The sequence below is a fragment of the Thalassophryne amazonica genome, chromosome 6 (genome assembly GCF_902500255.1).
Source record: "Thalassophryne amazonica chromosome 6, fThaAma1.1, whole genome shotgun sequence".
Classification (NCBI taxonomy): Eukaryota; Metazoa; Chordata; class Actinopteri; order Batrachoidiformes; family Batrachoididae; genus Thalassophryne; species Thalassophryne amazonica.
Genome location: NC_047108.1, coordinates 17,595,359 through 17,615,852, shown reverse-complemented (window position 1 = coordinate 17,615,852; position 20,494 = coordinate 17,595,359). Strand labels below are relative to the sequence as shown.

At 47.8% G+C, this 20,494-nt stretch overlaps 1 protein-coding gene across 2 annotated transcripts in view; it reads left to right on the top strand.

Annotated features, from left to right (window-relative positions):
* Positions 1 to 18,509, top strand: part of si:ch211-169p10.1 (FERM domain-containing protein 4B) — a 90,010-nt gene extending 71,501 nt beyond the window's left edge. For both annotated transcript variants that reach the window (XM_034171831.1, XM_034171830.1), the window contains exons 6-11: positions 394 to 523; positions 1,568 to 1,624; positions 2,028 to 2,112; positions 4,336 to 5,129; positions 12,569 to 12,842; positions 15,429 to 18,509. In XM_034171831.1, coding sequence (XP_034027722.1) covers positions 394 to 523; positions 1,568 to 1,624; positions 2,028 to 2,112; positions 4,336 to 5,129; positions 12,569 to 12,842; positions 15,429 to 15,519 — 1,431 coding nt within the window. In that variant the 3' untranslated portion in view covers positions 15,520 to 18,509. The remainder of the gene's footprint in view (positions 1 to 393; positions 524 to 1,567; positions 1,625 to 2,027; positions 2,113 to 4,335; positions 5,130 to 12,568; positions 12,843 to 15,428) is intronic.
* The last annotated feature ends 1,985 nt before the right edge of the window (positions 18,510 to 20,494 follow it).

The following is a 20,494-nucleotide window of genomic DNA, read 5'->3' as shown; positions in this document are numbered from 1 at the left end:
TTTTGTTTTTGTAGCACTAAACCCTAAACTTAACTACCAGTGCACTAACCAATGGCACCACCATGTGGTTACCAAATAGGTGCAGGTGATGTGTGGTTGTGGTTATCAGTGTGGTCACTCTTGGAGCACACCCTCACAAAAAAGTCTTAATTAATTAAATTTATTTCAATTAATAAAATATTAAATAAGCAAAACAAACATGTTTTTTTGTATTGATTTGGTGCTTCAAAGGTATCCAAATTTTAATCATGTCATCCTCATTCTGTTTCTTTTTAATGAAGAGACTTGGCAGGTGGCAGCATTTACTGTTTTTGAGTTATTGTGTGAACAACTGTTTACCATACCTTCAGAAAATCCAATGGAAGCTGGTTTTCTTTATCTGTGTGCATTCAGGAGGAAGAAGCTCATCGATCCAAACTGAAGAAAACTTTATTTAGCGGCGCTCTGAGGAAACACAGTGACTCTGAACACAACACACAAACACATCACGGCAAGAGGACAGTGCACCGAGGCTGCCACACGGGTAACGCATGCACTCACGATATCATACACACCATCAAATGCACCATAGTACCCGCCACTGTACTCGTCGTCACACCCTCCACCATACACGCCATGACACACGCCATCATACGCTGCTTGTTTTAAGTGTTAAATTCTCTCAACATTTCTGTTGCTATTTATGTCAGTAGTTACTCTTTTTTTTGTTGTTGTGGGGTTTTGTGTGTGTGTGGGGTGGTGGGTGGGGGGTGTTCAAAGATGAATAAAATCCTGACAAAAAGTGCCAAAAGTGGCTCCGCTAAAACAGATATTTTGTGGCTCTGCATAGTTTAGATTTTGTGTATAAATTGAATTGATTTCTGTCTCAATATTTAACAGGGTTGCCTCGGGGGGTGGGGGGGGGGGGGGGGGGGGGGGGTTAAGCGTGCTTGATTCCAGTGTGGCAGGTTCTCTGTTCAAAACTCACCCTTGCCCCTTCTCTGTATAATATGGAGTTGCGTCAGGAAAGGCATCCAGTGTAAAATTTGTACCAAATCAACATGCAGATCCACCTTGGATTTGCTGTGCTGTCCCCAAAACAAGGGAGCAGCTGAAGCGTCTCACTGTTCAGCACAAGTCCCTCTGCAGTCAGCGCTGATTCAGACACCATGCGATTAACAAAACAAACTGATCGAAGTTAAAGTCAGAATTATTCAAACTGTTCCACACGTGAGTCTGCAGGAACAGTCTGGTTTTCTTCTTGATCTCATTGCCTCTAAAAAGAAAAGAAAAGAAAACAAAAAGCCCAGCTTTAGTGTAAAACAAACACATTTTTCAGATGTTTATCACCTCTGGAGATCACTTGTGAGGCCAAAACGGACACATTTTCATAAGAAGGTTTCATGTGGACCAGACACAACAAAGATTTCAGTCAGCAGGGTGTTATGAAACAGCTGTTACCATGGAAATGGTGTGTTCCTGCCTGAAGCACACACACAGGCAGCAGATGAAAAGCCGGCGTTTAATTGTTTGGGGTAGACGAGGAACCTTCTTCCTGCTTTTATTCTGGCGGTGCTTTTGTTTGCAGATGATGCAGTGAAATCAGAGAGCAGTTCGATGTCCGACTCAACAGGACACGACAACGGTAACACACACTGAGTCTGACAAAAACACGACATCAGACACCAAATTTAAGACTCACAATGCCCTTAACCTTCTCTTAAATGATTGACCTCTGGCTGACTTTTCCAAGGTGACTCCAGAACCCAGCAACATGTGTGCACGTTTGGAGCAAACAGCGTTGGGGGATCTAACATTTGACCTTTAATCCTAATGACAATGACCAAAACAAGCCCTTTGACCTTCACCCACACACCAAGTTTGGTAGAAATCAACTGAAGGACTTGGGAGGTGTACACAAACAAACAAACATTTCTGAGATGATGACATCAGGTTGCTCATGGTGACAGTGTGACTGTTTTACTGCTGTGGCTGTTGCTCTTATGTACAAATCATCACAACAAACTTGTCCGTTTGTCTGTCTGTAGATGACACTGTGTTTCAATCTCGCCCCCCGCTGGTAGCTGCTGACTCTCCGGTGGAGTTTTATTACCAGAACAAAAACAGGAACAGGTATATATATATATATATATATATATATACACACACACACACACACAGTGTCTTCTTCACTTCTTTACCACACTCTGCATTACTTTGAACAGTTGACCGCAAATATTTAAACTCATCTACTTTCACCACTTCTACTCCTTGTAACTACACTATTCCACTGGGCTCCCTCCCATTCACATACATGTACTCAGTCTTGCTTCTACTGACTTTCTTTCCCCTTCTCTCCAAAGCACATCTCCACCTCTCCAGACTAGACTCAACTTGCTCTCTACTCTCACTACAGATCACAATGTCATCTGCAAACATCATAGTCCATGGGGACTCCTGTCTGATCTCATCTGTCAACCTGTCCATCACCACTGCGAACAAGAAAGGACTCAGAGCTGATCCTTGGTGATCCTTGGTGTAATCCCACCTCCACCTTGAATGAGTCTGTCATTCTGACTGCGCATCTCACCGTTGTCACACTATTCTTGTACATGTCCTGCACTACTCTAACATACTTCTCTGCCACTCCAGACTTCCTCATACAATACCACAGCTCTCTTGGCACCCTATCATAAGCTTTTTCTAAGTCCAAAAACATACAATGTAACTCTTTCTGGCCTTCTCTGTACTTCAACAGTATTCTCAGAGCAAACATTGCATCTGTAGTGCTCTTTCTCGGCATGAAACCATATTGCTGCTCACAGATCTTCACCTGTTTTCTAAGCCTAGCTTCTACTACTCTTTCCCATAACTTCATGCTGTGGCTGATCAACTTTATGCCTCTGTAGTTACTGCAGATCTGCACATCACCCTTGTTCTTGAAAATAGGAAGCAGCACACTTCATCTCCACTCCTCAGGCATCCTTTCACTTTCCAAGATTTTATTAAACAATCTGGTTAGAAACTCTACTGCCATCTCTCCTAGACATTTCCATGCCTCCACTGGAATGTCATCTGGACCAACTGCCTTTCCACTCTTCATCCTCTTCATAGCAGCCCTCACTTCTTCCTTACTATTCTCTTGTACTTCCTGATTTACTCTCACCACATCATCCAGCCTTTTCTCTCACTCATTTTCTTCATTATCAGCTCTTCAAAATATTCCCTCCACCTTTTTAACACACACTCCTCATTTGTCAGCACATTACCATGTGCATCTTTTACCACCCTAACCTGCTGCACATCCTTTCCAGCTCTGTCCCTTTGTCTGGCCAATCGATACAAGTCCTTTTCTCCTTCCTTACTATTCAACTTCTTGTACAGCTCGCAATATGCCTTTTCCTTCGCTTTTGCCACTTCTCTTTTCACCTTACGCCGCATCTCCTTGTACTCCTGTCTACTTTCTTCATCTCTCTGACTATCCCAAAACTTTTTCGCCAACCGCTTTCTCCTTATGCTTTCCTGGACCTCTTCATTCCACCACCAAGTCTCCTTGTCTTCCTTCCACTGTCCAGATGTCACACCCAGAACTGTCCTAGCTGTCTCCCTCACCACATCTGCAATACTTTCCCAGTTGTTCAAAATTGCTTCCCCTCCATCCAGTGCTTCTCTCACCTGCTCGCTAAATTTCACACAACAGTCTTCCTCCTTCAGCTTCCACCATCTGATCCTTTGTTGAGCTCTCACTCTCTTCTTCACGACAGGATTAATTTCACATACAAACACATCTTACTTCATTACTCAGCAGAAACCACCTTTGTTCATTAGCGTTAGCATGCACAGCGATAGCACGGCTTTGGCAGCTTGCCAGTTGATAAAACTCATGAGACATGTTCACAAAACATGCGTTTATTAAAATGACAACATTCAAGTGTTCGTTAGTCACACTCAGAACAAATATGCTGAGTCATGGATCAGAGGCTGTGTTGCCAGATTGGGCAGATTCCAGCTGCTTTTAATGATGTCAGGTGTGTAAAGAAGTGAAGGGACGTAGTTGCAGAGAAGACAGACCAGTAGGGGGCGTGTTTATGCCATGTTTTTGGAACTTGGCTCATCTGTGGTTTTGCTCAATCACTGTTTTTTTTTTTTGTTTGTTTGTTCAAGAAAAAGCCAAATATTTGTGCTGTATTCACATGCTCTGCTTTCATGTTTAATTTCTTTTTTATTTTGACGCCCACTCTACAACCATCCGACATCGCAGCACATCACGTGCTCAGAAAACATCACGTCACTAAAGAGACAAATGTTCAGATCTTGTCTGCATTAACTTCATATGTTTGTACTTTAATCTTTCAGGGCGGAGCATCCACAGACTCTCCAAAATCAGAAGCTCCTCCCCCTCCCTGCCTCCCATTCCCCCCCTCACCCCCTCAAGCCGCCTCCTCACTCCCGTGACAGCTCCTCTTCCTCCGCTCCCAGTGAACCAGGTGTCACAGGGGAGAGTGGAGCGAGGAGCAGTGGCTTTCCCATGGTGCAGCATGGTGGCATCGCCCTCGACTGCGTGGCCTCCTCAGAGGAGGAGGGGGGATCGGTGCAGCAGGGGGCATTGTGGGTAAATGGTGTATCTTCCTACAGAGGAACAAATGCTGCTGCGCCGTTGCAGAACTCTGAGGCGCCGATGGACGGAAGGACGAGGATGAGTAACGGGCACGCAGACGGAGGCGGAAGGGGGGGAGGGGGGCGAGGAGGGAGGGGCGGGTACAGCGACGTCCTGCTGGACTACGTGTGGGGGAAACAACAGAAGATGCTGCAGCGACAACAGTCGCAGAACAACTCCAAGCAGCCAATCACGTCACAGCATGCTCCGCTGTACAACGGATACTCCTCCCAAAAGCAGCTCGGAGCCCCGCCCACCTACCGCAGTCACCTGGACGACCAGCGCCGTGTCAAAGTGACACGGACCAAATCCTGCGGTCCATTCCTTCCCGTTCAGCAGAGCTCCAGCACCCAGAATCCTCCTCTCTCCGCCATCCAGCCCGACCCGCACCCTCACCTGCTGCCTCCGGGGCCGCCGCCGCACCTCCCCCCGATGCAGGACGGACAGCTGGAGGAAGCTACCAGGAACCTCCACAAGGCCCTGGCCCTGGAGGGTAAGCACTAAACATCTTCTGTTAAACTGTAAATCATCGGGTCGCTCAAAAATGCTGTCAAGTTATTTTCACAACTGTACTTTGTGCTTTTCGGGTGAAATTTCATCCTTCGGGCAAACTTTTGTAGCTTAAAAATCAAAATCAAAATTTTTGTACATTAATACTGGAAGATTAAAACTGTGTGGCAAAAAAACCTCCAAAAAAATCATGCATTTCTGACATTTATAAATGCCTTTTTGCTGAATTTGGGGTTTCAATTAGGAAAATAAAAGAAGCCCTGAAATGCTCACATTGCCCACTTGATGGCAGCAAAAGCTGCTCAAACATGTGGTAAAGTCTCAACTGTTTAAGCCTCTGTCCCACTGAATAATAAGCCATGAATAATGAGCCACACATGGGTGTGTCAGTGATTATTCAAAGAATGATCCACGCTTTAAGCCGTCACGTATCTGCTACTAATGTGCCTCTCTGTACCTCACAAGGAATGAACATGCAACTGTTTTACCAAGCTATTAAAAGCTCCAAATGTCCTCTGTGATTCCAGAAGTGATTAGAGGTGTTTTCAACATCCAAGCTCTGACAGAAAATGATTAATCAGTGACAAAATTATTTTATATACAGCGCCCAGCTCACAAAGCAGGTGGGATTGTTGTGCGCAAGAGGGTGGAGCCTGTCTAAAATAGCCTGTCCTGTCCTCGTAGTCACCAGGTGCTTGAATAATGGGCTTCTAACAGCCTCGTCCTCACCACAAACATGCCTCTAATATCCTCGTAGTACCTCATACACAAACTGCCCCACGCTGTTGTTGGTAAATTTTGAACTTCTTGAAACTAGCACCAGCGAGATGAGCCTCAGAGATGAGCCTCATTAGCTGAATATTCGGCCTCTAAGAGCCTCTCAGAGCTGCTATTCTCCCACGATTGTTGAATAACTGGACTCATACCAAAAAAACATGCTACGTGGTTCATTATTCATCTGTCATTATTCGGTGGGACCAGTTTTTAGTTTTTTTTTTATTTATGTTTTTTGTTTTTTGGACAAGGGTCAACTTTTGGCAAAAACAAGACGAGTTGAGAGGCAAAAATCAACTTACAGTTTGTTTCTGAGCTTATGGATGACAAACCAAACATGATGCCAAAAGTACTGCTACAGTTACATTTTTATTATCAATAAATATTGTTGTTTGGGTTCATTTTTTTAAGATTTAATTGATTACGACTTCATAGGAAGTATTTTAAACAGAAACTGGCCTCATTTTTCTGATTTAATACCAACATTTAGGTTGTCCACTTAACAGACTGAACACAAGAGACAGTTTGTTGTGAAAGTGTAGTGACACGGACCCACAACAGGGGGCGCAAATGAACGGTCAATAGATGAGCCAAAAAGTAACAATTTAATGTTGTGAAGGTGCACAACGAATACACAGACAATCTCAGAATATGATTACAGTCAATCCACAAAGGTGACGTGTGGGCAGGCTCGAGGATAGAAGACGTCTGTCCTAAGAAGAGCCGGAACTACACGATTTCCGCCGCCACCGAACCTGGTGAATACTGGAGCCGCCAAGTCCCGAATTCCCAGGTGATCACCGTCCCCGACTGTCGGATCTGGTACTGCTGGCGAAGAACAAAGACGGTCAGGTGTGGGTGTGTGTACACCCCGTAACAACAACGGTGGGAATGCCACCTCCACCTCTAACACACACTTGTGCAGCGTCTGTTTAACCACTTATCTGACGGACGTAGGACGAAACAGTCGCGACCCACGCCGGTCCTCTGGTTGACAGCTGCAAAACAATAGCTCTTAGAATCAATTAATATAGGCAGAGAAAGTTACCTCCAAAGATGTACGATATCTCGGCGATGAGATGGAGATGATGTCTGGGTTTTATGGAGTGAGATGATGAAGAATGAGTGACAGCTGTCAGGAATTAATGAGTGACAGCTGTCACTCCCGGCTGTGTCCGTGGCAGCAGCGCCCTCTCGTGCCTGAAGCCCACACTTCAGGCAGGGCGCCCTCTGGTGGTGGGCCAGCAGTACCTCCTCTTCTGTCGATGGGTATCCCATGCAGACGGACGACGTGGTGGACCAGGAGGTCTACTGTCTCCTGGGCTGTTGGGAGCTTCGGGAGGGCCACGAAGTGGGCTGCCTTGGAGAATCGGTCCACTATCATGAAGATGGTGGTGTTGCCCTGGGACGGCGGGAGGCCTGTGACGAAATCCAGGCCGATGTGGGACCAGGGGCGATGAGGCACAGGTAGCGGCTGGAGAGGTCCTTGGGACCTTTTATGGTCTGCCTTGCCCCTGGCACAGGTGGTGCAGGCCTGGATGTACTCCCGGACGTCGGCCTCCATAGACGCCCACCAGAAGCGCTGCCGGACAACTGCCACGGTCCTTCGCACCCCTGGATGACAGGAGAGCTTGGAACCGTGACAGAAGTCCAAGACTGCAGCTCTGGCCTCTGGTGGGACGTACAAACGGTTCTTTGGACCTGTACCTGGGTCCGGGCTCCTTGCCAGGGCCTCCCGGACGATCTTCTCCACGTCCCAGGTGAGGGTGGCCACGATAGTGGACTCAGGCAGGATGGGCTCCGGTGGATCCGACAGTGCAGTTTTGACCTCCTCTTCGTGTACCCGGGACAAGGCATCCAACCTCTGGTTCTTGGTCCCGGGGCGATAGGTGATCCGGAAGTCAAAACGCCCGAAGAACAGTGACCAGCGGGCTTGCCTGGGGTTCAGCTGCTTGGCGGTCCTGATATACTCCAGGTTCCGATGGTCAGTGAAAACCGTGAACGGCACAGACGCTCCCTCCAACAGGTGTCTCCACTCCTCAAGAGCCTCTTTCACCGCAAGGAGCTCTCGATTGCCGACGTCATAGTTCCGTTCAGCCGGGGTCAACCTGCGTGAAAAGTAGGCACACGGGTGAAGAACCTTATCAGTCTCTCCGCTCTGGGATAGCACAGCTCCTATCCCTGAGTCAGAGGCATCCACTTCAACCACGAACTGGCGGCTAGGGTCGGGCTGCACCAAAACTGGCGCAGTAGAGAACTGACGTTTCAACTCCTTGAACGTGGCTTCGCACCGATCCGACCAGGTGAAGGGGACTTTTGGAGAGGTCAGGGCTGTCAGGGGGCTAACTACCTGACTGTAGCCCTTAATGAACCTCCTATAGAAATTAGCGAAGCCGAGGAACTGTTGCAGCTTCCTACGGCTTGTTGGTTGGGGCCAATCTCTCACCGCCGCAACCTTGGCCGGATCAGGGGTGATGGAGTTAGAGGAGATGATAAACCCCAGGAAGGACAAAGACATGCGGTGAAACTCGCACTTCTCGCCCTTCACAAACAGTCGGTTCTCTAACAACCGCTGCAGGACCTGACGTACATGCTGGACATGGGTCTCAGGATCTGGAGAAAAGATGAGAATATTGTCCAGATATACGAAGACGAATCGGTGCAGGAAGTCCCGCAAGACGTCGTTAACCAAGGCTTGGAATGTCGCGGGGGCGTTGGTGAGGCTGAACGGCATGACCAGGTACTCAAAGTGACCCAACGGGGTGTTAAATGCCGTCTTCCATTCGTCTCCCTTCCGGATCCGAACCAGGTGATACGCATTTCTAAGATCCAGCTTAGTAAAGATTTTGGCTCCATGCAGGGGGGTGAACACGGAATCCAACAATGGCAACGGGTATCGATTGCGAACCGTAATCTCATTCAGCCCCCTGTAATCAATGCATGGACGGAGTCCGCCATCTTTCTTGCGCACAAAAAAGAAACCTGCCCCCATCGGGGAGGTGGAGTTCCGGATCAGCCCGGCAGCTAATGAGTCCCGGATGTAGGTCTCCATTGATTCGCGCTCAGGTCGTGAGAGGTTGTACAGCCTGCTGGACGGGAACTCAGCGCCTGGAACCAAATCAATGGCACAATCGTACGGACGGTGCGGGGGAAGGGTGAGTGCCAGATCCTTGCTGAAGACGTCAGCAAGATCTACAGAGAAAACACTCCCTGCGGACCAGCTTCCTCATTTTGGCCCCGTGCGTTTCCCTAACAACGTCAGCAGGGGGAGCTGTTGCCCCACGGAGCGCTGCGGCTGTGGAGCGTGGGGAGGGCGGCCCCTTTTCGAACCCAGAAGGGAGAGGGACGGCGCGTATCTGGCCACGTCCTTCGCCTCGCTCCCGACGGCGTTCCTCCAACCGATTGTCTAACCGTATAACGAGATCGATAAGCCCATCTAAATCCCGCGGTTCCTCCTTAGCTACCAGATGCTCCTTCAGGACCGATGACAGTCCGTTTATGAAGGCGGTGCGGAGCGCAACGTTATTCCAGCCGGACCTCGCAGCCGCGATGCGGAAGTCGACTGCATATTCGGCTGCGCACCGGCGCCCCTGTCGCATTGACAGCAGCATTGTTGAAGCGGTCTCTCCTCTGTTAGGGTGATCAAACACTGTTCTGAACTCCCTCACAAACCCAGTGTATGCTGATAACAACCGTGAGTTCTGTTCCCAGAGCGCCGTAGCCCAGGCGCGTGCCTTACCCCAAAGCAGAGTAATCACATAAGCTATTTTACTAGCATCTGACGCGTACATGACGGGACGTTGTGCGAAGACGAGTGAACACTGCATGAGAAAGTCCGCACACGTCTCCACACAACCTCCGTACGGCTCAGGAGGGCTTATGTATGCTTCAGGGGATGGTGGGAGGGGTTGTTGAACCACCACTGGAACGTTCATATCCTGCACAGGGTCGGCAGGAGGAGGAGCTGCAGCAGCGCCCTGAGCGCTCACCACCACCTGCGCGGAGAGAGCCTCCACCGTGCGGTTCAGGAGGATGTTTTGCTCGGTCATTTGATCCAACCGAGCCGTAAAGGCGGCGAGAATGTGCTGCAGCTCACCAATCACGCCTCCTGCAGACGCCTGCGCTCCCTGCTCTCCCATTGGTCGTTCAACAGCCGGGTGACGCCCCTCGGAGTCCATGACGCTGGCCGAGATATCCTGTTGTGTAAGTGTAGTGACACGGACCCACAACAGGGGGCGCAAATGAACGGTCAATAGATGAGCCAAAAAGTAACTATTTAATGTTGTGAAGGTGCACAACGAATACACAGACAATCTCAGAATATGATTACAGTCAATCCACAAAGGTGACGTGTGGGCAGGCTCGAGGATAGAAGACGTCTGTCCTGAGAAGAGCCGGAACCACACGATTTCCGCCGCCACCGAACCTGGTGAATACTGGAGCCGCCAAGTCCCGAATTCCCAGGTGATCACCGTCCCTGACTGTCGGATCTGGTACTGCTGGCGAAGAACAAAGACAGTCAGGTGTGGGTGTGTGTACACCCCGTAACAACAACGGTGGGAATGCCACCTCCACCTCTAACACACACTCGTGCAGCGTCTGTTTAACCACTTATCTGACGGACGTAGGACGAAACAGTTGCGACCCACGCCGGTCCTCTGGTTGACAGCTGCAAAACAATAGCTCTTAGAATCAATTAATATAGGCAGAGAAAGTTACCTCCAAAGAAGTACGATATCTCGGCGATGAGGTGGAGATGACGTTTGGGTTTTATGGAGTGAGATGATGAAGAATGAGTGACAGCTGTCAGGAATTAATGAGTGACAGCTGTCACTCCCGGCTGTGTCCGTGGCGGCAGCGCCCTCTCGTGCCTGAAGCCCGCACTTCAGGCAGGGCGCCCTCTGGTGGTGGGCCAGCAGTACCTCCTCTTCTGGCGGCCCACACAACACAGTTTTGAAATTTTAAAATGTATTTGTCAGAAAACAAAGCGGTTCTCTGATCGAGCCGGGCCTGTGTGTCAAAGTATATGTGCTTTTGTGACTAAATCCTGAAATCTGCCAAATGTCCCTGAGGACTGGGTTCAGTTCATCAGTTAAATAGAACCACTTCTGCAGCGTGAAGTTCAGTCACACAGTACGTCAGAGGTAACAGAAAAACATCCATGAGACAGGATGAGGTGTGATGAAGCTCTGGAACTCCAAAGAACCACATTGAGAACCATTATGAGAGAGAACACTTGCCAGTTGATACAATTGGGAACTTTCCCAGAAATATTGATCTCAGAAAATTTCTTCAAGAGCACCAGGAAAAGAAAAAAAAGAAAAGAACTAAGGACAAAGTCCTGACTTGGAGCCTGTGGAGAAGCTGTAAAACACTGATTGTCACTAATCATAAGTATTGACCTGCAGTTATTGATGCTAAACATGGTACAACTAGATATTAAAGGGGTATATCTTAGCCCAGTAAACACCTGGAGGGAACCCACACAAACACGGGGAGAACATACAAACTCCACACAGAAAGGACACATGTGGGAATCAAACCTATGACCTTCTTGCTGTGAGGCAACAGTGCTAACCACTAATCCACTGTTTTGCCTGCAGTCAACACTAGTGAGGCAACACTAAATTATCAATTATTTCTTCCAAGTCTTTAACTTGTGCAGGTCCTGATGAAGCTGGTAAAAGTAAAATAAATCAGAGTGCGTCAAAGGAGGAACCTCACGTGACATCACAAGAACCAGCGTTTCCCGCCGACGGCAAACTCTGAGCTTTTCAAGCAGCAGGTGAAATCCTCCGTGTTTATGGCTGAATATCTCAGTGGCACCAAAATAAAACCAATATTTTAATCATTCATCAATCAATAGTCAGCTCATCTGACATTTCATTTACCAGATATGAACTTTGTTACTTTTTCACAGGCTGTGCACGCAGTTGTGTGTACGGGCGTGCGTGTTAGCAGAATGACGGTTAGTCAGAAAATGACAAAATGATTGGATTTTGATGTCAAATCTTTGGTCCTGTGCTCATATAAAAGGTGATAAAATGCAGGTGTGGTTAATATGAAAACACTAATGTGGAGTCATTTCACCTTTCTGATGGTCATATGACCTTTGTCCTTCAGTAACCTGGAAAGGTCAAACTAGAGAGAAATCAGAGGCTGCAGCAGTAAATGTGCGCTGTCCAAGTGATATACTGCCACCTTATGGTGGTTATCAAGTGCTACACCGTGATCACAACAAAACCCAGTGGACCAGTGAAGGAAAAATAAAACTACTGATTAATGGTAAAAATGTTAGATTTTGAATTGTTCTAGATTATTTTAAATAAAGTGATTCATTATTTTTCTGTTTTTGACTGATTTTAAAGCGTTATACACAAAACAGACCGATTTAAACCAGGACATCAATCCACAATGGTTTTTGTTCCGAGTGGAATTAGGATGTCAGTGTTTTGAGTTCCACCTCAAAAGGATCGTTTCCAAACTCGTTTGGCCCAACTATTTTGCTGGCAGTTGGGTTTTTCTCACCAGAGGGCAGTGTAGTACCGTGATGACTTGCTAGCTTACCAGCTAAGCACATTGAGTTCTAAAACTGCATTCATATTTTGAGTCATGTTTCAGGTTTTGAGTATCTCTGATCTGTGACAGGTTTGAGGGACTGGTACCTGCGGAACACAGTAGGCTCCACCCACCCGGGTCAGGCCAGCGGAAAGGTCAGCACAGGCAATACTGCGAAAGGCAGTGGAGAGGCCAAAGGTCACGCTGGTGGGGGAGGAGCTCTGCAGCGCCGACGGACGACTCACGGCGCCTTTCAGCAGTCAAACTTTCAGGCGGAGGTGAAGCATCACCATGCTCCGCCTCCTTGGAAGCAGACGGCGCTGCCACACTCGGCCACGTTCCATGGACACCCGCTTCACGGCAGGTACGATATGGACGCCTCCGTCCGGCCTCAAGTTATGAGGCTGTGAAGGCGTTTTTGTTGGGAGTTGAAACGAACGATTGCAAACGTAGTAGATTTAACCCTCTGGGGTCCGAGGGCATTTATTGGACAATTCACTCGCCTGGCATAAATGTTTTATTATTGCTGTTAACAGCTCTCCCTGCATCCCACAATCAAGTTTTATGTCTCTTTTTTTGAGGACAACCTGTGCTTTCAGAATATATATGTTTTTGTTGTGTTTTATAAGTGTAGTAAAGGTTTACAATCAAAAATAGGCAAGGAAAAAATAAAGAGGAAAATGATTTTCCACACACATCTATTCAAAACACACAGCAAACTATAATAAACAACTGTTTTGACACTTTATAATGGTAATTTGAGGTCTTGTGTGAAAGACTGTACAACAAAAAGGTTCAAACAATAAACACAAATGCACATTTTGAACAATATATACAAAATGGTCTATGCATTTTGTTGTCCATTGATATGGTAAACAGTGCTTTACGCCGAGAAACAACAGAGTTATCCAGTAACATTCACATGCAAACTAGTGGGGCAATCCTGATAGTTACACACTCTGTTTGAGCATGTGAGATTGTCATCAGAGGCTCTCCGTCTGCTCCTGCTTTCACTGATCTCTGTGCGTAATGGTGCAGGGCGCACTGAGTATGTACTAATAGTATGTACTCATTGGAGCACCCAGGGGGCTATTCAAACGGGCCAACTAGTAACACATCACTCCTGAAAACTATCTTTGGCTTTTCACGTGAGGTAAATCTGCCCTATGATTGGATTTTGGAAAACCATGCGATGGTGAACCAATTCCGATTGGACACTCACATTGCGCACGTCATCACACAGCTTCTATGAGGAGTACAAAGATGGCCGATGGCTGGCTCGAAAGTCCGGAGTTAAATTTTCAGAAAAAAAAAAAAAGAGTATGTTTCTATCTCAAAAATGTATTTATAATTTAGTAAAGCTTGGTCTTAGCTGTCGTATACGACGCCGTCGACCCCAGAGGGTTAAAGAAAACGTCATATCAGGATAAACGGGTTCTGGTGGGTTTGTCTTACTGCATTGAAGCTAACCGATCCAGTTTAGCCAACTGGAACGTTGGACAGTCCACTGGTTCAGAAACTACACCTTTCCTGGTTCCTTGGTGCAAAACCAATGAAAGGTTTCAAAGCCCCTGAAAAGGTTCCTTGGTTCAACTCCCAATCTGAGTGGAAAATCACTGAGAACCCTTGGGCAGCTCCCTGACATCGTTGTGTGAGTGTGAATGGTTGAATGTGAGGCATCATTGTAAGGTGCTTTGAGTGTCTGATGCAGATGGAAAAGCGCGATATACACTGAACAAAAATATAAACGCAACACTTTTGGTTTTGCTCCAGTTTTGTATGAGATGAACTCAAAGATCTAAAACTTTTTCCACATATACAATATCACCATTTCCCTCAAATATTGTTCACAAACCAGTCTAAATCTGTGATAGTGAGCACTTCTCCTTTGCTGAGGTAATCCATCCCGCCTCACAGGTGTGCCATATCAAGATGCTGATTAGTGCACAGGTGTGCCTTAGACTGCCCACAATAAAAGGCCACTCTGAAAGGTGCAGTTTTATCACACAGCACAATGCCACAGATGTCGCAAGATTTGAGGGAGCGTGCATTTGGCATGCTGACAGCAGGAATGTTAACCAGAGCTGTTGCTCGTGTATTGAATGTTCATTTCTCTACCATAAGCCGTCTCCAAAGGCGTTTCAGAGAATTTGGCAGTACATCCAACCAGCCTCACAACCGCAGACCACGTGTAACCACACCAGCCCAGGACCTCCACATCCAGCATGTTCACCTCCAAGATCGTCTGAGACAAGCCACTCGGACAGCTGCTGAAACAATCGGTTTGCATAACCAAAGAATTTCTGCACAAACTGTCAGAAACCGCCTCAGGGAAGCTCATCTGCATGCTTATCGTCCTCATCAGGGTCTCGACCTGACTCCAGTTCGTCGTCGTAACCGATTTGAGTGGGCAAATGCTCACATTCGCTGGCATTTGGCACATTGGAGAGGTGTTCTCTTCACGGATGATGCGAAGGAGATGTGTTGCACTGCATGAGGCAAATGGTGGTCACACCAGATACTGACTGGTATCCCCCCCCCAATAAAACAAAACTGTACCTTTCAGAGTGGCCTTTTATTGTGGGCAGTCTAAGGCACACCTGTGCACTAATCATGGTGTCTAATCAGCATCTTGGTATGGCACACCTGTGAGGTGGGATGGATTATCTCAGCAAAGGAGAAGTGCTCACTATCACAGATTTAGACTGGTTTGTGAACAATATTTGAGGGAAATGGTGATATTGTGTATGTGGAAAAAGTTTTAGATCTTTGAGTTCATCTCATACAAAATGGGAACAAAACCAAAAGTGTTGCGTTTATATTTTTGTTGAGTATAAATGCAATCCATTTATCTATGTTTTGAGTTGGTTTCTTCATCCTGATCCAGCTGTTAGACCGACTGGACAACATGACATTTGATTTGCTGTTTCTATCTACGTGTCTCTGTCAGGTCTGTGGACAGCGCCCTCTACCATGACATCTTCCCGCCTCAGAAACCGGATGCGCCTGTGGACCAGCCGTGTCCCGGTACCCTGGTCTGACTCACTCACCGTTCAGGGAACTTTGGCTGGTTGATGGATCCGAGGCTGGCTTCCTGGGATCACTGCCGACTAACGAAAACGGAAAACTGAACCAAGCATCCTGGGAACCAAAGGCTGGTTAAGAGTTGATCCTGATCCATGTAGGACTTTTATATTTGGATGTCCAGATGCCTGTTACCACCAGGGATGCTGCTCAGTATTAATATAACTTTCGGAATGACGCCACCATGGTTCAGATTATGACCAGCTCACAGTCTTCAGGTTGCACGTAGACCAGCAGACAAGATTTGCTCAAGGTCATGCAAGACACATGAACATCAATGTCTCCTCAGCAAAGTCCTACAAACCTCACTTATTGTTTCCAGTTGAATCCTCGCCCACCGTGACCACCGTGCCCACCCACTCAGATAACAGACTCAACACAACTGGCAGATTTATTATGAGAACCAACCTCACCACATGGTGGCGCTGTTGCATACAAACGTCTGTTTTTGGAGAACAAATTAAATTGAATGTAGCTTCAAGCAGATCTTCAGACTTCGGTGGTCCAGTCGGCAGCAGACTCGCCATCTAGTGCCAGTCTTCAACGCCACCTCAGGTGTGGATTTTTTTTTCTTGCTTCTTTGTTGCCAACATCTAAATGTCTTCTCATCAGCATCTGATTGGTCAGACTTCCCGCTTCCAAACAAACTCTGAGTTAGCAGCTCCGGCGTGGCGGCACCAGGCAGTGTTCACACGAAGAATTTACAACACAAATTTATAGCATTTGGTGCTTTCGTTTCTTCTTGGTGATTAAGCAGCAGCAGCAAAAAAAATATATATATATATATAATTTTTTTTGCTGCTACCATTTTTTTGCTCAGGGTTGATTTGGCACAAGTTTTACACTGGGCCCTTCCTGACACACCTCCAGATGTGCAGGGAGATTGTGGGAAGGCTGAGCTTTGAAACCTGGACAGTGCTACCACAGCACCGCCAAGCTATCAGTGCTACTATGTGGTGATGGCATGCTATCAGTGCTACCGCAGTGCTACCAAGCTGTCAGCGACACCAAGGTATCAGTGCTACCATGTGGTGATGACATGCTATCAGTGCAGTGCTACCAAGCTATCAGCACTACCATGTGATGACGGCATGCCATCAGTGCTACCGCAGTGCTACCAGGCTGTCAGCGCCACCAAGCTATCAGTGCTACCATGTGGTGACGCCATGCCATCAGTGCTACTGCAGCACTACCAAGCTGTCAGCACTACCATGTGGTGCCAGCATGCTATCAGTGCTACCGCAGTGCTACCAAGCTGTCAGTGCCACCAGGCTATCAGCACTACCATGTGGTGATGGCATGCTATCAGTGCAGTGCTACCAAGCTATCAGCGCTACCATGTGGTGATGGCATGCCATCAGTGCTACTGCAGTGCTACCAAGCTGTCAGCGCCACCAAGCTATCAGTGCTACCATGTGGCGACGGCATGCAGTGAGTGCTACCACAGCGCCACCAAGCCATCAGCGCTACCATGTGGCGATGGCATGCCATAAGTGCTACTGCAGAGTCACCACACTGTGAGCATTACCGCAGCACTGCCAAGCTGTCAGTGTTATTGCAGCGCCACCACACTGTCAGTGGTGCTACAGCACCACATAGCTGTGTTGTGTGCATATTTTGTCTTGCAACTGCACATAATTTATGCATCTTGCACTGATTACACTGAACTAATTTTTGGGCCGATATTAATATTGTTTGTGTGACTGCCCCTGCAGGTTCTGGTTTTTACCAAAGAGTACAGTAAAGAGAGACAGAGGAAAAAAAGATATTTGGACGGATTGGACTGAGACCATAAACCTGAACAGTCCTGTGTTCAGGTGTTGTGATTTCTGGACATGTCCCTCATGGTGCTCGTGTCCTCTGTGAGGACAGACCTGTTTTGACCTGAGCTCAGACCCGAGACTCGACTCGCCGTGGCTCAGAGGCGCTCGTTGCTATGAAGTTTGCTGTCGCCTTGATGACCAGGATTTGCCCATAAAACCTGTCCGTGGCACAAAACAGGTTTTAAATGCAGTACATTTGGGACAGTTTGGATTCTTTTGGACATATTATGGGCAAAAAAAGAAAAAAACATCAATGCTTTTTATACGTATTAATAAGTTTCATCAAATTAATGTATATAAAAAAAACTGGAGACGTTTGTCTGGTGTCATAAAAGTGTCACTGCCCGCCGTGTGGGCGGAGTCACATCAGGTGATAAAGGTTGCCATGGTTACTCAGATATGTATCAGGCTGTTTCTGCTGGACTGCGGTTCCTGTCCCCAGTTAGATTTAAGACTTACCGCTGTGAGGAACAAAAACAAACCACTGGTGCAGAAATCAGGATTTTGTATGGACAGAAGACGCTTTCTGCACCACACCAAAACCTTTTTATTTACAACTTTTCTACTGTTGTTTTTTTAAATGTAAATTTTCTAAGATGTCTTTGTCATTAATTGTTCTTTGTGCTTGGACAATCAGGGCAAATGTTTGAAATGCAAATTTAGCGCTTTTTAAAACGCTAAAGCGGTTCGACGATGGCGGTGTTGTTGCACTCTGGTAAATGATAATCAGAGCACAGCGGTTAAAACGTGCTCACCGATCACCAGCTCAGTCCGACCGACCAGCAGGAGTGAAACACTGAATGATTCTTCTCCACTTTTCTTAAAAGTTAAAGTGGTTCCATCAGGTGGAACTTTGAGCCAAACCAACCCTCAGGTCTGAATCCCAGGAAAAAAAAAAAACAAAACCTGCTGCACTCTGCTTTCGGGGTCGTTGGACTTAAAATTTGTTGTCTCAGCCGCCAAAAACACTAGTTTGTTCTTTACCAAACTAACAAGTTAACATGTTACAACAAAAAGAGGCTTTTCATCCCTTTTTACATTTTTTCCCCTCCTATCGAGGAAGCATCGCCCTCCTTCATTTGGCAACTTTGAAAACCAACAAATCTTTTGCTTTCCTTCTTTCCTAACAAGAAATCTTCCCATTTTTTGTTAACTAAGTGGGATTATTACTTATCCACAACCTTTTCCTAGTTCCTTTTTACGGAATGAGGAACCACAACCTTTTCCTAGTTCCTTTTTACGGAATGAGGAATCTTCCATCCATCCATTCATTTTCTTCTGCTTCATCTGGAGTCGGGTCGCGGGGGCAGCAGCTCAAGCAAAGCCGCCCAGACCTCCCGATCCACACACACCTCCCCCAGCTCCTCCGGGGAACCACAAGGTGTTCACCAAGCCAGCCGAGAGATGTAGTCCCTCCAGCGTGTCCTGGGTCTTCCCCGGGGCCTCCTCCCAATGGGACGTGCCCGGAACACCTCTCCAGTGAGGTGTCCAGGGGGCATCTGGAAAAGATGCCCGAGCCACCTCAACTGACTCCTTTCCACGTGGAGGAGCAGCGGCTCGACTCTGAGCTCCTCCCGAGTGACCGAGCTCCTCACCCTATCTCTAAGGAAGCGCCCATCCACCCTGCGGAGAAAACTCATTTCGGCCTCTTGTACTCGCGATCTCGTTCTTTCGGTCATGAGCCAAATCTCATGACCATAGGTGAGGATCGGAATGTAGCTCGATTGGTAAATGGAGAGCTTTGCCCCCCTACTCAGCTCTCTCTTCACCATGATGGTCCGATACAGCGACCGCATCACTGCAGATGCTGCACCGATCCGTCTATCGATCTCACGCTCCATCCGTCCCTCACTCGTGAACAAGACCCCGAAATACTTAAACTCCTCCACTTGAGGCAAGGACACTCCACCGACCTGAAGAGGGCAAAGCACCTTTTTCCGGTCGAGAACCATGGCCTCGGATTTGGAGGTGCTGATTTTCATCCCGGACGCTTCACACTCGGCTGCAACCCGCCCCAGTGCACGCTGAAGGTCCTGATTTGACGAAGCCAACAGAACCACATCGTCCGCAAACAGCGGAGACGAGATTCTGTGGTTCCCAAACCAGACCCCCTGTACACCCTGACTGCGCCTAGAAATTCTGTCCATAAAAATAATGAACGGAACCGGTGACAAAGGGCAGCCCTGGCGGAGGCCAACGTGCACTGGAAACAGGTTTGACTTACTACCGGCAATGCGAACCAAGCTCCTGCTGTGGTTATACAGGGACCGGATAGCCCTTAGCAAAGGACCCCGGACCCCGTACTCCCGGAGCACTCCCCACAGGGTGCCCCGAGGGACACGGTCGAATGCCTTCTCCAGATCCACAAAACACATGTGGACTGGTTGGGTGAACTCCCATGAACCCTCGAGCACCCGATGGAGCATGTAGAGTTGGTCCAGTGTGCCGCGACCAGGACGAAAACCACACTGCTCCTCCTGAATCCGAGGTTCGACCATCGGTAGAATTCTCCTCTCCAGTACTCTGGAATAGACCTTACCGGGGAGGCTGAGGAGTGTGATCCCCCTATAGTTGGAACACACCCTCTGGTCCCCCTTCTTAAACAGAGGGATCACCACCCCGGTCTGCCAATCCAGAGGCACTGTCCCCGATTGCCACGCGATGTTGCAGAGGCGTGTCAGCCAAGACAGTCCCACAACATCCAGAGACTTAAGGTACTCAGGACGGATTTCATCCACCCCAGGAGCCTTGCCACCGAGGAGCTTTGTAACCACCTCGGTGACTTCAGCCTGGGTAATGGATGAGTCCGCCTCTGAGTCCCCAGTCTCTGCTTCCTCTTCGGAAGACGTGACGATGGGATTGAGGAGATCCTCGAAGTACTCCTTCCACCGCCCGACAACATCCCCAGTCAGGGTCAACAGCTCCCCACCCGCACCGTAAACAGTGCTGGTGGAGAGCTGCTTCCGCCTCCTGAGGCGTCGGACAGTTTGCCAGAATCTCTGTGGGCGACCGATAGTCCTCCTCCATGGCCTCCCCGAACTCGGAATCTTCCCTCTTCATTTCTGCCAGACTGAAACTTAAAAAAAAAAAAAAAAACTCAGTAGTAATT